The sequence below is a fragment of the Taudactylus pleione genome, unplaced genomic scaffold (assembly GCF_031769625.1).
Source record: "Taudactylus pleione unplaced genomic scaffold, aTauple2 ptg000082l, whole genome shotgun sequence".
Taxonomy (NCBI): Eukaryota; Metazoa; Chordata; class Amphibia; order Anura; family Myobatrachidae; genus Taudactylus; species Taudactylus pleione.
The window spans coordinates 8,847,571-8,865,293 of NW_028284484.1; the positions used below are offsets into that span (position 1 = coordinate 8,847,571).

The 17,723-nt window shown below is 47.4% G+C and overlaps 1 protein-coding gene across 1 annotated transcript in view; it reads right to left on the reverse strand.

The window, feature by feature from the left end:
* Window positions 1–17,723, reverse strand: part of GABRD (gamma-aminobutyric acid type A receptor subunit delta) — a 108,147-nt gene that overhangs the window by 53,889 nt on the left and 36,535 nt on the right. The window contains exon 5 of the mRNA XM_088468221.1: window positions 9,237–9,457. Coding sequence (XP_088324347.1) covers window positions 9,237–9,457 — 221 coding nt within the window. The remainder of the gene's footprint in view (window positions 1–9,236; window positions 9,458–17,723) is intronic.

Below are 17,723 nucleotides of genomic sequence, written 5' to 3' on the forward strand. Positions count from 1 at the left end.
TATGACGACACCAAAGAAAGTATGCCACACACAGTGGTAAATTCTTGCAGAAGTAGATTTTCCAGCTTTGGTGTTAACCACAGAGCCGGAAAAACTCCCGGACCTTAAGAGAGCTGTCTCAACATCCACGCTGTCAAAGACAGATTACCCAGGTCCGGTGATGGAAAGGACCCTGAGACAACAGGTCTGGACGTAAAGGCAACTGTATCGGAGTGTCTACTAAGGGACCCCGAAGATCTGAGAACCAGTGCCGTCTGGGCAACTCTGGAGCTATCAACAGCAGCGTGTCACCTTCTTGCTTGAAACTGCAAATCAGTCGAGGAAGAAGGGAAAACGGAGGGAATAGGTACACAAACCTGAAGGTCAATCTGATCGACAGAGCATGTACCAGAAGAGATCCTACGTCTCTTGTTCCTGACCCGTACACAGGCAGCTTGTTGTTGTGTCGGGAGGCCATGAGATCTATGTCTGGAAGGCCCCACTTGTTCACCAGTTGTTGAAATACCTCCCGGGGAAGAGACAATTCCCCTGGATGCACGTCTTGATGGCTGAGGAAGTCTGCTTTCCAGTAGAGGACCCCTGGTATGAATACTGCTGATATGGCAGGGAGAGTGACCTCTGCCCAAGCAAGAATGCGGGACACCTATGTCAGAGCTGCCCGAATTTGGGCTCCATCCTGGTGGTTATGAAAATCACCGTGGTGGCGTTCCAAAGTTCCAAGAGATTTATTGGAAGTGCAGATTTTGTTAGCGTCCACCTTCCTTGAAAGAAGTGTGGACCCGGCACTGCTCCTCAGCCTCAGAGACAGGCATCCATCATCAGAAGGACCGAGTCAGCAAAGCAAAAGGGACATCCCCTGTCCATGTGAGCAGTCTGCAGCCACCAGGCTAGAGACAGACGTACCTACGGGGAAAGCACAAATGTCTATGTCTTTATCCAATTGGGCAACCCCTCACAGCTGTAGTGGATCAACTGCTGCAGAGGCCTGGAGTGGAACTGGGCATATTCCACCATGTCGAGCATCGACAACACGGAGTCCAGGAACCTAATTGCTGAGTGCACAGGCAACCGACGGCTGCAAAGGCAACTGCGTATTCCTGCCTGTAATGCAGAGATTTTGTCTTCTGTTACAAAGATCCCCAGGAGATGGAAGACCACCAGGACCACCGAAATGGAGCATCCTCAATGAGGGAACTAGGGTGGACTTCTTTAAGGTTATCAGCGAACCATGATTCTGCCGCACAGATATAGTTAGTAGCAGATTGCGCTGAAGGATTCCTGGAGACCCTGCTAACAACAGGAGGTCGTTCAGATAGGACAACAGGCGGACCCCCTGCATCCGCAGGTGGGCTGCCATGACCGCCATGACTTTAGTAAATACTCGAGGCGCAGTGGCCAGACCAAAGGGCAGTGCCTGAAACTGGAAATGGCGGCTTATAACCGCAAACCCGAGGAATTGCTGATGCGCTAAGATAATAGGGTTAGGCAGATAGGCATTCTGAATGTCTAGAGACACCCTGAAATCCCCGGGTTCCATTGCCAATATAATGGAATGAAGAGCCTCCATCCTGAACCGAGGAACCCTGAAAGACCTGATTAGGGAACGGAGGTTGGGCCGGTAAAGCCCATTGGGTTTCTATACCAGAAAGAGATTCGAATAATATCCCGTTCCCCGCTGGGATAATGGAACAGGCACCATAACTTCAACCTGGAGCATAGAGTGCAGCACCTTCTGGAGTCTCATGGCCTTGATCTGATGGAAGGCCTGTAGTGAAAAACTGTCTGGGAGGCCTTTGCCGAAAGGAGAGGCATACCTCTCTGGCCCAAGTGTCCACGGTAGTCAGATACCAGCATTGGGCGAACTGAAAAAGCCGGCCTCCCACTTAGGGGTCCCCCCAAGGGGAGGCCCGTCAGGCTGAAGGCTAATCGTCCAATTTGGGAGTAGGACATGTTGTACTCTAAGCCTGCTGCTTTGGCGTGGCCGATATCCTGGTTGCTGACTGCATAGGAAAGGACTGCACTTTGTATTTACCCTGGGTCCCATAGTACCGAAAGGACAAAGCACCAGCCCCAGATGGGACCGTAGCTAATGGCAGACATGCAGGCTTAGCTGCTGCCAGAGTATCCACAATTCAAATGAGGGATAAATAGGACCTGTCTATGAAAGGGCAAGTATTCCAAACTCTATTTGGAATCTGCATCCGCTTTCCAAGAGTACAACCATAGGGAGCGGCAACCTGCCACGGCTGCCGAGAAGAATCTGGAAGCGAGGAAACTTATGTCCAAGGCTGCCTGATTAATATACGTAGTTTAGTCTCTGAGATTGCCCACCAACTCTGCCTATTCCGGCACTCCATGGCTCTGGCCACCGAACACACGGTCATAGCCGGTCCGGACGCCCCTCCAGCAAGGGAATAAAGAGAATCTAGGCATATTTAAACCTTACGATCCGTGCATCCTTGAAAAAGGACATGGAGGACATGGGTAACGCAGCACTCCTCAATAGGCGTGTTACATGAGAAACTACCTGAGGCGGAGTTTCCCACTTGGAAAAACAATTATCCGCAAAGGGTATGCGACAGCCAAACATTTCTGAGGCTGGCATCTTCTACTCGGATTTCTCCACACTTTCTCTATATGATCCATCACTGACCAGAAAAAGGAACGCAGTGGCTTCACCTTTAATATCCTTAAAGAAGGCATATTAAGTTTTGGGCACGGGAGGATCGTTATCCTTAATAACCAAGACCACACGGACTGCCCGTAGAAGGCCTGGTACATATATTTTTTACTTAGACTCCACCCTTTTAGTACGAAAGGCTTCCTGGTCTGAAAGGTCAAAAACAAAATATCACCGTCATCAGATGTCATGGCAACATTATAATGCAGCACATTCTGATACATTACAGGCCGCAGTGATGACTCCCCTGCAACACGTCCTTTAGGTGCCGTACCGTATTGGACAGTGAACTTACACACGCAGGTTCCTGCGAGACCTGGGTGGACAAGAGTGGGAGAGACTGGGGTATCACCAGCTGCCTGGGGCACCCCTGTATTGGTGAGAACCCGACCGACTACCGTTTTAACCCTTTTGGGGTAACGCAGATGGTAACGCCGGGGCTGTGGCCAGCTGACTCATAAGGGTTATAAGTGCCATAGCAAAATAAGGCCAGGGCATTCCTGCACAGACGCAGGCACAGTAATTGGGCGTGATATCAGAAAACATGCCCTGCAAAAACCCCCAGTGATTAAATCACCCTTTGCTATTGGTACCTTACAAGTGGTACACTGTAGCCGTAGTGGAAATTCACGTTCACTCTCAGACATAACGAGTGTAACGGAGTGTATGTGACTCCCCTCACAGATAAATACTTTTATAGTAAGGCATGACTACCCTGCAGCACCGCACCGTAAGGGCTTGTAGTAGAGATAGGACAGGGATAGTAAAAAAGCTGATAGTCAGAGTGAAAGTACAGTCACAGCGCTAGCAATAAGTCACATACAATGCAGAAATAACATGCTGCACTACCAGCGCTGAGATCAACTACACAGACCAGAGCCTGGTAGGAAACAGCGCAGCATACACTGACCTTACCTTAGTTGAAGGAGAAGTATGCAGGGGGACCTGGACCACACAGCCACCAGCTTCAGCGTCCAGCAGCGCTTGCACATTCAGGTAAAATGGCTGCCGAGGAGCAGAGAGGAGGCGGGCCCCGGGGGAGGAACGCTGAACACAGCCCGCCAGACCGCTGTGGAGAGGCACTGTGCAGCGGGGGAGGCGCTGGCTGTAAACAGGGAAGGCGCGCTCCCCTGGCATGCAATTAACCCCAGGGACACCGGACGATTACCGCTCAGCCGCGGTCCGCTGTCCCTGGGGCTTGTGGAAACGTAGGTTAATACCTGGCTCCACTCGCAAGCCAGTCCCCAGGGAGCCCCCTGCCTGGGGACTGAGGACTGTGTTTTCCGGCGGGTACCCACCGCGGGACCTGCTGCTTACCTTGTCCCCTTAGATCCGGCCACAGTCCGGGGTCACCGCTAGCCGTGATCCCAGACCCCCACCAGCATTCCAGGATCGGTACCGGCGTTCTGGTACCGGCAGGGTGAAGGAGAGACAGCATGGACGTCTGAACAGACTGTCCATGCTGTCTGCTCTGTATGTGCAGCCACAGCTGCCTCGGAAGATCTTCAGGGGCTATAACAGCCCCACTCTGCGACATGTGCTCCGACTCCTGGCCGGGCACCAACGAAAACTGATGGCCTTGGCTAGGGGGTGGGGTATAGAGGAGGGACCCCAGTGCATCCTGGGAGGCTAAAATATTTAACTCTGTGGTGCCCGATGCTGCCTCCATCGCCTATACCCCAAGGTATCCTGTGGATACCCTATGGACCCTGTAGTAGAAACGCAGATTTCGATGCTGCAAATGTGTCAACAATCTTGTCCAGGTCTGGACCAAACAAGATCTCCCCATTGTATGGTAAGGCTTCCAGGCCTTCTTAGAATCAGCATCCGCCCTCCAAGAGCGCAGCCACAGGGAACGGCGAGCAGACACGGCCGAGGCCGAGACCCTGGAGGCCAGTAGACTGGCATCCAGAGCAGCCTCACCAATATATGCAGCTGCATCCCTAATGTGGCCAACCAATGACACCTGATTCTCAGGAGGTTCTGTGGGGAAGAAATTCTCAAGCGCATCGGCCCAGCTCTCTATAGCTTTAGCTACCCATGAAGTAGCCATGGACGGGTGGGCAGTAGCTCCTGAGAGAGTAGTTTCTCACCCTGCAACATGGTTTGAAGGGCAGTAGAGGAAGCCGCCAGGCTCTGCACTGAAGTAGAGAAAACATCTACCCATGGTGGTTGCATAGCCTGTTGTAGTCCCTGTAAGGAAATGACAGACTGCTGTGGTACAGGAGGAGTCTGCATAAACTGTGGTAGTCCCTGTGAGTGAATGACAGTCTACAGTGGTACAGGAGTAGACTGCATAATCTGTGGTAGACCCTGAGAGGGAATGATGGTCTGCTGAGGTAACCCCATATGGGGAAAAACAGCTGGGACCGCCAGGCAGCCCGCAATGGAGACCAGGACCTGAGAAAAGGCCACCCAAGGGGGTTCCTGTACTGTTTTGGCAGGTTTGAGGTGCAGGGAGGATTATAACACCTCACACCAGGGACAGAACTAGCGGCGTGCAACCGGTGCCTTGCACTGGGGCCCGCAGTGGTACAGGGGCCCATAGCCACTGCTGCACTGGCTGCTAGTGTCCCCGGGCCCCACAAGTGTAAGGCAGACCGCAGTGAGAGTGGTCTGCGCTACACAGTAACAAACACACAGCCCCCAGGGGGGATTACTTCTGGGGGCTATGCAGCATAGGGGGACTACTACTGGGGTCAAGGCAGCATAGGGAGGACTACTACTGGGGGCACTGTATAGGGGGGCCGCTACTAGGGGCAATGCATAGGGGGGCTACTACGGGGGGCACTGCATAGTGTGGACTACTACTGGGGGCAATGCATAGAGAGGACTACTACTGGGAGCAATGCATGGGGGGACTACTATTGGGGGCACTGTATAGGGGGGCTGCTACTAGGGGCAATGCATAGCGGGGACTACTACTGGGGGCACTGCATAGTCGGAACTACTACTGGGGGCACTGTATAGGGGGGACTACTACTGGGGGCAATGCATAGGGGGGACTACTACCGGGGGAACTGCATAAGGGGGGCTACTACCGTGGGCACTGCATAAGGGGGGCTACTACTGGGGGCACTGCATAGGGGGGACCACTCTTGGGGGCACTGCATAGGAGGGATCACTGCTGGGGGCCCTGTATATGGGGCACTACTGGAGGCACTGCATAGGGGGACCACTACTGGGGGCACTGCATAAGCATATTCTTGCACCTGGGCCCACCACTCTCTAGTTCCGCCACTTCCTCACACATAATCCTTCCCGAACCAAATCCTCCTCACTTAAACTTGCAGCACATAACCTGCAAGATGGCAGAATGGGCACAGCAGTGTGCTCGTTACCCTTGTCAGACATGTCTGACACACAATATGGCACTTTGCAATCACTAGTAAATTGAGCACAACACTAGTCCCGACTGATGCTGGGATAAGCTGCAGGAGCCCACTGCCTAAGTATGCGACACACTGATCCTGTCTGACATTTTGAGATGCAGGAGCCTTTGCCTAAATATGGCACAGTGCAGTGCACAACAGTATGTGACAGACCTCACAAATATTATCTTTTATATATGTGAGGTAAAAGAACCACCCTAACTACACCTGTATTACGGCAGAATTAGAGGAAAGGTATAGGTATATACTGGCAGTTAGGAAAAAAGACACAGACAAGCAACGCTAGCATAAGTCACATACAATGCAGAATTCACACTGCAAATTGGCACTACAATCAACTACACAGACTCAGTGTCTGGTAGGCTATAGCGCTACATACACTAACCCAAGGGAGAGGTATTTAGGGGGACCGGACCTCGCGCTGTCCTGAGAGAGCTGCGACTGCACCATGAAGAAAATGGCTGCCGGAGGCCTCAGATGGGCCATGGCTGAGGAGGAGAACAGCTCAGGGAAGCCAGACCTCGGAGGTAAGGCACCCTGAGCTGAGGGGAGGAGCCAATGAAATGGGAAAGCTGTTTCCCCTGGCTGATCGATAACCCACTGGCTCCCGCACCGAATGTCCCTGGTGGTCTAGTGGATCGTGGTAGCTAGATCCTGCGTCCACACTCAGCCACCTCCGGTCTGTCCCCGGAGACCAGAAGTATTGACTGCTTTAAAGTGCGGGTCGACCCGTATTACCTGTCCCCTTAGTGTCCGGCTGCAATCTGGGTCCTCCCCGGGAGCCCTGGCTAGCGCTGACCCCCGGTAAGCCCGCCGAGATCCCCAGATCAGTACTGGCGTCGCGGCACCAGAGGGGAGATGGAGCAGCAGCACAGACGTCCCATGAACAGTCTGCTGCTGTGCGCTCTGAAGAAGAATGAAACTAAATGAAATCATAAAAATAACAAGCTTAAAGGCTGCCTAAGCAGCCCTTTCCGTAATGGTGACCGACTCTGGCCGGGCACCAACGAAACTAAGGTGCCTCTGGCTCAGGGGCAGGGTATAAGGAGAGTGGACCAGTGCATCCTGGGAGCTAAAAGCTTTTAACTGCATGGTGCCCGGATTCAGTTCCATCACCTACACCCTCAAGTTCTCCCTGTGGAGCCTATGGACCCTGAAGAAGAAATTTCCTTTATCAGAGGAGGGAGAACCCCAACGTACTCCAGTCAGCGGGCACCACACATAGGCATTTGATCGGCATTCACCGCTGTGCAGATGGGGTTCCAACGCTTCCAGGTCTATGTGTGTTTCCTCCGCTACGGAGAGAGAGCGCAGAGTCTTGTGTTCCAATTAAGTCCTGCTCCTGCTGCACGCGTCTCCCAATGCTTTTTGTCCGTTGCTGCTGATACAATCAGCGTCTGGAAGGAATAGTGACGGCCGAACTGGAGGAAGAAATATGCTGCTGAACCCAGTTAGACCTCCAGCATGTGTGTCTCCCTAATGTGTTTCTTCCTGGCGATACAAATGGAGCTGAAGTTTGGACATCAATTCCACGGACCACCGCCAGATCTGGAAACAGCGGGTGACATCACGTGTGTCCACGTCACAGGCCACGCGTTTTGGCAGTGGATGACTTCATCAAAGGGTGTGGTTAACCTCTATCAGTGCTCCCTTATATACCAGCACTGGTTATTCAATCATTAATCACTTCAAATCACAATTAAGAAAATCATATACAGCGATTACAGATTCTCATTACATGCAGTGGACATTGATTCTGATAATAGCCATATTATATATACAAACTACAAAAATAACATAATAAATTAAATCCAAAAAAATAAATAAGAATGAATCATTCTAAATGAGCCATATAGGAGTATTTATCCAGCCAATTATTATTACAACCATTTTATCATAGTCCATATATAACTGCAGACCTTTCACAATTAGAGGACCGACGTCCTTCTAAATAGGAATTCTATATCAGACTCTAAACAGAGTATTATTATTATCATTTATTTATATGGCGCCACAAATGTTCCGCAGCACCTTACAAAGCACATAAACAAGTTGTAGACAAGCGACTTACAGAACAATACACTACAGGACCAGGACATGGATTATATATATTGCTACATTAGTGACCATAACACCCAGATAAGCAACAGAGCATAAGCAACCAAGTGTTAGGTGCCCTAGTGGTGAGTTAGAAGTAGATGAAACTAAAGTAGGGAAAAGTACAAGAGGTTAGAGGGCCCTGCTCATAAGAGCTTACATTCTAAAAGGGGAGGGGAAGACAAACAGGGGTGACACAGATGGGGAGGAAGGTGTATGTATCAGGGAGTTAGAATGACAGCTGGAAGGCTTTGATGAAATAATGGGTCTTGAGAGCCCGTTTGAAGGATTGCAAAGAGGTGGAGAGTCTGATGGGGAGTGGGAGAGAGTTCCAGAGGTGGGGAGCAGTGCGGGCAAAATCTTGGAGGCGGGACTGGGAGGAAGTAATCAGCTGGCTTGAAAGGCGGCGTGCATTAGTTGAATGAAGAAAGCGGAGAGGAGAGTGAAGGGAGATGAGATCAGATAACTAGTACTTGCAGAATGTCCAATTTTGGTTAAACTCCAATATGGGCTATGTTATATCATACACATCGCATACCTTCTTCTTTGTGAGTTGTGATTATTTGTATAAATACTGTAGATACAGGTCATACAGTATATATATATATATATATATAATATATATATATATATATATACACATACACTGTATGACCTGTATCTACAGTATTTATACAAATAATCACAACTCACAAAGAAGAAGGCATTTGACGAGAAATATGCAAATTAATGTTATTCTCTGGAAATTCAAAGTATTCTGGGACTGTGGATACTGCATAAATAATTATACAGTATTGACGATAACATTTGGCCAGCCCAAAAAGTGCCAGAATAGGATCAGCAGCAAAGGGGTTAAAACACTCAGCATTTATTCTCCATGCTTCATCAAAAGTGTGACATTGTTAACATTGAATGTGTACAACTATAGGATGCATTGGTTTTCTGTGTTCCTCAAAGGCAGTTTTTAGGCTAGCAAAGATCCAGCAAAGCTTTATACTGAACATGTTATATACAGTACTTATAGCTACATTGTTTCAAAAGACGGTGAATGGGCCCATTTATCTTACCTGCTGCTGTATAAGATGACACCATCTGGCTGCAGCCGAATTAGTTTGTTTTCTACTGTGACGTCATGAAACCAGGCAGATTTGGCGTTCACAATAAACGTGTCTGGAAGCCAAAGTTTCTCAACAAATCTGCTGTCGAAGCCAAGGGTCTTGTTGGTATGATTGTAGGAAAGCCTTTCGTCTCTCCAGCTCTGACGCAAGAACACTGTCATTGTATATTCCTAAATAAAAGAACAATTGAGTACAGGTTTCATCCTACAGTAAATGTAATTAAGAGTGTTTTTTAACAAAGAACAGATCAGATGAAGGCGCACTAACATACTGTGTATTTCCATAGTGTGGAGCTCCTAAGTACATACCAAGTTACATCTAAGAACTACTAACTTATTGTCTTTAGCCCACGAGCTATTGTCAGTGTATGACTTAAGGCCCCCATACATCAGCAATCAGAAAACCACAAATTAACAATTTAAAGATTTATTCCCCGATTTTAGGATTTCCCAATCTAGCAATCTGCACGTATACATTACAGATCTATTTCAGTGATTTGCAGATCGATTTCAGCAATTACAGATCTGCCAATCTTGAAAGGCCCATCCTTTTACTAGTAACTGTCTGCTGCTGATTGTTACCATACACTAGCAATCTACAACTCCAATTGATCTGTGAAATTTAAAATGTTGGGGTATATTTACTAAGGTGCAGGTTTTTAGAAGTGGTTTTGTTGCCCATAGCAACCAATCAGATTCTACTTAACATTTATCTAGCACCTTCTAGAAGGTAATAGCTAGAATCTGATTAGTTGCTATGGGCGACAAAACCACTTTTAAAAACCAGCACCTTAGTAAATATACCCCGTTGAATAACCTGATTTAACAATTCCAATCACTTTTGGTTGCAATCTGTGATCTGTGACCCCCAAACATTGCAAATCTATTTACACAACCATCTGCAGATTCAGAATTGCTGATGTATGGGGGTTTTAACCCTTATTTTTTTTTTATCTTTGCATTTTTTAATAGATGAATGTATAACGGTTGCAAGACTTTTCCTAGCTTTGATAAGGGGTGTATTTATCAATGACTGAAGAGACTTATGCCGGTGAAAAATATATGTTTTCCTAGGTGATAGGAATCATTGTTTTATCTCCTTGTCCAATGGGCTATGTGTCGCCAGAATAAATTAGATGGGCCCAGCAATGCGGTAAGTTACTTTTACCACTTCAGTATCACTGGGGCAGCTGAGTAACTCTGTGCTGTCTCTGTAAAATATTTGTTGTTTACAATACTTATTGCCACAATGGTGAAAGTTCTTTATTAGACCTCTGAGGGGGAGATGTACCAAGCCTTGGAGAGAGATAAAGTACCAACTAATCAGTTCCTAAATGTCACGTTAAAAATTATAGTTATAAGAAGAGATGTGCAGTTCGGATTATAGAGAATCCGAGCCTCCCCCCCAACTAAACTTCTGGTTTCTGAGTAAATCCAAGCCCTTGCTCAGGTTCCCCGCCAGGCTCGGATTCTAAATTGAGGTAAAACGTAATCATCCCGCTGTCAGATTCTTGTGGGTTTTGGATTCTATATAAGGCTCTCCAGTGGTGCTTTGAGCGCAATTTGACTCTAGTCACGCTGCTGTGTGCTGTGCTCTGCTGTGTCCATCCACAAGTGAATGTGCTGTTTCCAGTCCCCTTAGTTTGATTATTCTGTCACACAGTGGTGCTGTACTGACTTTGCAGGCCATACCTCTTTTTTTTTAAAAGTGAAAAAAATAAAAAACATATCTTTTTTTAAAGTTTGTACAACTCATGTGCGCTGTACCCCAGTGCGTCGTTTAGTTCACATATATCCCTGCAGTGTGAGCTGAGCTGTGAATTGAAAAAAAATATATATTGTTCTATTGTTTGTACAATTCTGTGCACCCCAGTGCATTTCTTCACATACATATAAATACCCTTTGACTCCTCACAGTGTGAGCTGAGCTGCAAATTAAAAAAATAAAAAATATATATTGTTCTATTGTTTGTACTGTTCTGTGTGCTGTACCCCAGTGTGTTTGTTCACATACTTAATATAAATGCCCTTTGAGTCCCCACAGTGTGAGCTGAACTGAAAATTAAAAATGGATAACGATCAATTTAGAGAAAAGCAGGAGCAGCAACCAAATACTATTGCTGCAGCTGTTGCAACCAGTCATGACAAAATTAGTCCTTCAATGTCATCTACTAAAGCTGATGCTCAGGGGCATAGAGGATTTTAGTCAGGGCATCGGAAATAAAAAAACAACAATATTTTACAGCTGTAAAGAAAAAAAAACTCTATTAAAGGGAAGTTAGGGCAGAAAAACATAAAATTGCCAACATGCCATTCACCACACAAAGTGGCAAGGAAAGGCTTAGGCCTTGGCCATTATTTAAGAGTGGTGGTTCTGCAACTGTCAGTGAGGCATCTACTGACGCCGGCGCTAATAATAATAATAATTTTATTTATATAGTGCTTTTAATGAGGATGTTGAGGATGAGGTTGTTGTTTGTGTAAGTCAGGCACCAGTGGAAACAGTTCTTGCCCATGATAAGAAGGCAGCTATTGTAATGCATGGGCATAGAACAAAAAAATCCAGCTCTTATGTGTGGAATTATTTTTACCCAAATTCTGACAACAATTGTCAAGCCATCTGTAGCATTTGTAAAACCACAGTAAGTAGACAAAGGGATGTTAACCATCTAGGAACCTCCTTCCTGTTATGTAATTTGCAGCAAGCTCATGAAAAGTTTTTGTCAACATCAGAAGCTTATGCTAAGAAAATAACAACAAGCAGTCCAGAATTAGTTAGCTTCTATCTCTCAACTAGATTTCAGCACCTGCAATCTCCACCGTCAACATCTTCATCCTCAATATCCTCACTAATGATTGGAGGTAGTCCTGCTTTCAATTTGATAAGGCTAGGTGACTCCTCCCCTATCTAGGATGCCTTAGAAGAATCCTTCAGTGCTAGGCATGCTGCTGCTGCTGCTGGGAATGGATCTTTATCCCAGCAGGGGACCAAGAAGAGTAGTATTTTAAAAAACAATTGACTGTTAAACCATCCTTTGCAAGGGCAACAAGTATGACAGCTGTCACCCTGTCGCACAGCAGATAACTGGAGCCATGACGGCTATACTAGTCTTAGATCTGCGTCCAATATCCACCATTAATGCAGTGGGTTTTAGACAGTTAATTGAGGTCCTGTGTCCCCGCTACCAAATTCCATTTCAGTTCCAAGCAATTCCTCGTGTGTACGAGGATGTTAAAAAAAAAGGGATGTCATAGCAAAATGGCTTACCTCACTAAATTGTGATAACGCCACAAATATTGTGAAAGCATTACAGCTGGGTGAATTCCAACACGTCCCAAGTTTTGTTCACACAATGAACTTGGTGGTACAGGGTTTTTTTTTTGTTAAATAACAGGGCCATGCAGGAGATGCTATCTGTGGGCGGAAAAAAATTGGAACATTTTTGGCATTCAGCCACAGCATGCAGGAGATTGCAGCGACTGCAAGAACAGTTTAATTTGCACTGCCACCAACTGAAGCAAGAGGTGGTAACAAATTGGAATTCCACCCTTTGCTTTATGGTTTAGCAGATGGAGGATGGAGGAATAGCAAAAAGCCATCCACAGCTACATAACAAGCCATTACATTGAGAGAGGTGGGGGAGTGTACCTTAGTCCAGCGCAGTGGAGAATAGCTTTCCATCTTGTTCAAGGTGCTGAACCCTTTGAAGTAGTCACCTGTGAATTGAGGGCCTGATTCAGATGTGCTTGCAAATAGCGAGCGCTTGCTCTGAATCAGGGCGTCCACTTTTTTTTTTAAACCCGGCTTCCTGGCTGCTTGCTAAGCTGTGGGTGACCACCCACAGCTTTAGCGGGCGGCCAGGTGATGGTCGTGATTATCGTGATCATCGGGCTTACGACAAGACCCTTGTGGTAGGGTCTCGTTCTCGCAAGCCCCAGTGAGCTTCCTGCTCTAATAGAGCAGGAAGCTCACTACTGACATCACGAGTAATGTCAGTAGGGCCGCCCACAAATGACAGGCGTTCCTTCAGGAACACCTCTGTTTGTCGAGACACCCCCCCTCCTCGCCTACAAAACGGGGCGAGCTGTCGACCAACATCGACAGCCGTCCCATTTGTTGCGAGCCCCAGAGCGAGTGAATTTCTCGCTACAGGGCTAGCGCACGCGCATGGTGCGTGTGCAGTGCCCCACCATCGACCCACATAGCGCTCGCGAGCGGGTCTGAATCAGGGCCTGAGTTCAGACACTGCTAACTTGAGTCAAGTAATTCCCCTAATAAAACTTTTGGAAAAATCGGCCTGAGAAATTGAAGGAGGAGATGAATTGGAGTTATTCCGCTAAGTCAGACTCGTACATATAGTCCTTTATTCACTTCACCGGGATCCAAGGGTTGTCAATATCTTGAAATTGGATCACTACATTTTGGTGGCCTTGCTTGATCCTAGGTTTAAAGTGTACATTGTGTCTTTCTTTCCAACTGACCCAGATCTTAAGAGATGCAAAGAGCTAATGGTGAGCAAGTTAGCAGCTCAAGTGACACATGGCACTACTACGTCTCCTCCTTCAGTTTCTCCAGCAACTGCTGCTGCCAGGAAAAGATTCAGCTTTCCCAAAAGACTCAGTGGTGATGCAGAAGAGTCAACACAACATTTTGATATTGCCAAAAATGACTGACACCACTACCATAACTCCATCTGATATGGTCACCATCCAAAGAATGGTGGAGGATTATTTTAACGACAACATACTGTACAAATAGCCATGTCGCAGAGTACCTTTGACTACTGGAAGAAAAAAAAGGCAACATGAAGGTCCTCGTACAAACTGGCTTTGCATTACTTAAGCTGCCCACCCTCCAGTGTGTACTCAGAAAGAGTTTTCAGCACAGCCAGGAAAACCTTGTCAGTGATTGGTGTAGGAGGCTACTTCCAAAAAATGTGGAAAAGATTATGTTCATCAAAATTAACTTCAAATTCCACGAGGAAACCTGTACCGGCAATTACATAAAACTACAGAGACTTCTGTAATGGTGGATTCCAGCATGGATGAATTGATATTGTGTGAGGATGATGTACACACTGAAGAGGGTGAGGATGGTAATGACAATGACATCTTGGTACTGTAGAGCTGTTAGCTTAGCTGCCTTAAGCCCATTGATAGGTTTTGTGGGGGCCCAATCAAACCAAGCACTTCAGCACAAACATGGCAGTCCCTGTCGCTGAAGTGCTTGGTTTGTTAAACTGTGCATGTCCTTTTTTAATATCCAACATAAGAGTGGGTGGGAGGGCCAAAGAACAATTCCATTTTGCACCACTTTTCATTTCTGCCACTGCTGTGTGGCAATGTTGCATAGATGTGCTATAAAATGCCATGTGTTTGTGCTGCTGCTCTGTCGCTTAGTAACCAGCCAGCTCGCAGCCGCCTTTGGCCTAAACTGGATGAAAACAATATTGTGAGCTGTGAGGTAGTTAAAATTGACTGGAAATGACTGGAAATTACTGCTAATGAGGTTAAAATACTGTAAAATACTGTAATACAGAACCAAAACCGGATGATGAATTAGAACCAAAACTAGCAAAAATGGTTCACGCACATCTAGTTAGGAGCTGATTGGTTGGTACTTTATCTCTCTCCAATGCTTGATACATCTCTCCCTTAATGTGCTAATGTGTACCACACATCAGAGAGCTATTGTTGTTATCGGTGTCCCATATATTTCATTCTTGTTCTTGTCTCAAACCTATAATGCCTCATCTTACCAAGCTCTTATTTACATTTTATTCATATCGTATAATCTTTTTCAAACAAAACATTTTAGGGGCATAGGGGCTGATTAAGTCGGACGCATCTCTTTTCACGGATGCAAATAGTCAGTTTTATCATTTGGTCTATGGGCCTGATTCAGACCCGCTCGCGAGCGCTGAGCGCTCGCAAGCGGGTCAATGTTGCCCAAGTGCGTATGCGCACGACGGAGGCGGCTCCATAGTGTGCATGCGCGAGACCCGAATAACGACGGCCAAGCCGTCGTTATGGGTCTCGCACCAAAGGGGGCGTGCTGTCGATGGTGATTGACAGCACGCCCCCTTTGGTTGGCGTGCCGGGGGCATGGCTGCCCAGACGGAGGCGTTCCCATGGGAACACCTACCGTCTGGGGCCGGCCCCACTGACATCACTAGTGATGTCAGTGGGAGTGCTTTTGGCTCTGATAGAGCCAAAAGCACTCCAGGGCTTGCGGCAGCGAGACCCTACCGCAAGGGTCTCGTCGCAAGCCCGATGGTCGAGATGGTCAAGACCATCGCGACCATCATTTTGGCCGCTCGCTATAGCTGTGGGTGGTCACCCACAGCTATGTGAGCGGCCAGGAGGCTGCTCAAAAAGGAGGAGGGACGGCCCTGATTCAGAGCGAGCGCTCTGTCAGAGCATCCGGCTCTGAATCAGGGCCTATGTGCAGAAACAAACTGACACAGTCAGATGGATCTTTGCATGAAATGTGCATTTCGGGGCGGGGACTGGTCAACAACAGTCACACTGTTCTGTCTTGTGTGAGAATCTTGGGAGTGTTGTAGGTGTGTAGCTACAGATCTGTGCTATTCTGAGTCCTGGTACAAGCACGAAAGCCTGTTCTTCTGGTGGATCTTTTGCATCTAGCATGGGGCTGATGCAAGTGCCTGTACTATGGATCATGGTTGTCTCTGTGTATGGAAAACCAGTGGGCGGAGTGGCTTCATGCTGTAAGGCTCAGCGATTCTCAAATTAGCCGTATGGAAACTTGCATTAGCATTAAGTAGTAAATCAGGCTTCTGCGGCATCACACAAACACAGCCACTTTACTTCCAGCTCAGAATCAGCCCCATAGCCAATAGAAAGGAGGCAGGTGCTGACATAATTAGAAAGTACCTTCATGTCATTGGTGGAGTGGCCAGGACCAGATGATTTGTTAATAGAAGAGAGAACACGAAGGTCAGATTATCACCACACTTTAGGCCTGATTCAGCACGGATACCACGGCTGCATTCGCATGCACCCGCTAGCTGCCAAAATATGCTAATGAATGCAATCGCACGGCAACCGCAGCACTATATCATGACACCCATCACTGTATAAAGCCGCCCACCTCCCATGACATGGGTCCGCAAGTCATCGAAAACATCGGTAACATCGGAACCATTCCCACAGTTGTGGTAGACCTGACCCTACCTCACAAACTGCTAAACTTCCTGTCGCCAACTAGACCTCTACCAGCGTTTATAGTCGCAGGGGCTTAATTATGCACACCCCTGCAACGGCGTTCAAACACACAGGGACGGCTGCGTTCCATCGACCACCCCCCCTCTCCACCCCCAAACGGTCACTTCATGTCAATCACACTGTGAAGACTCTGCATGCTGACTGCGATTGCTTCCCGATTGCAGCGGCCAGTTCGCACACTGCGATGCAAATGCATGCGCAGAATGCAAACATCGGCCAGCTGCGTGCGATCCAACCTGAATAAGGCCCTTTGCTCATAGTCTTTACAGGAATTTTGTAAAACGCTTTGGGCCTGATTCAGAGCCGGTCGCTATTTGCGCTCGCTCGTCCAGAAAATAGGGGTGGCTATTCAAATGAACCGTTCACTGTTTGCGGTCTGTTCACGCCTCTAGGTCTGAACGAGCGAACAAAACTTGCGGTCGTTTTTTGGGAAACTACGCCTCCTGGCCGCTCGCATCCTACGTCATGTCCGCTATTTATTAGATTAATCGAGTACATCGAACAGGGTATGAGCTGCTCGCTATTCTTGTGGTTGGTTTTTGCTACCACAATTTTGCGAGCAGTTCTGGCTAAAAAAAAAACCAGTGACGTGGTCAATGACGCTGCTGTTTTAATTATGCACACCCATAAAACGCCCGTTTTGACCTTTAAGCACGCCTGCGATCGGATCTCCATTCCCCGTTTTCAAGCACATTCCCCTGTTACCACCCACATACGCCTCATCCTGTCACTCAAATTATCAGGCATTCGCTATTTTGCGAGCACATGAATTTCGGCCGCATTGACTGGTTCGCGCATGCGTATAACGATCCGTACGCATGCGCAGATGAGCGAACATCGGTCAGAACGAACGAGCGGCCGCTTACGAGTGGCTCTGAATCAGGCCCTTTGTTAGCACTTTGCTTTCCTCTGTATTAGGCTACTAATTAATATAACATCTAATATACATACAGTAGAGAGAAAATTGGGCTTTTCCACAGTTGCCATAAAGCATGACAGACAGATGACATCACAACATGACAAGCTCTGAAGTTCATGCACAGTGGTCCCCAGTAATTAGCACAATTCTGGTGAAAAGATTCTAACTAAAGTTTGTCTTATTTATAGATGATCGCGTCACGATCTGACTAATTTTTCCCATATTCTCCTATGTTTTACATCTGCAGTGTTGCTCCAGCTTGCGCTGAGG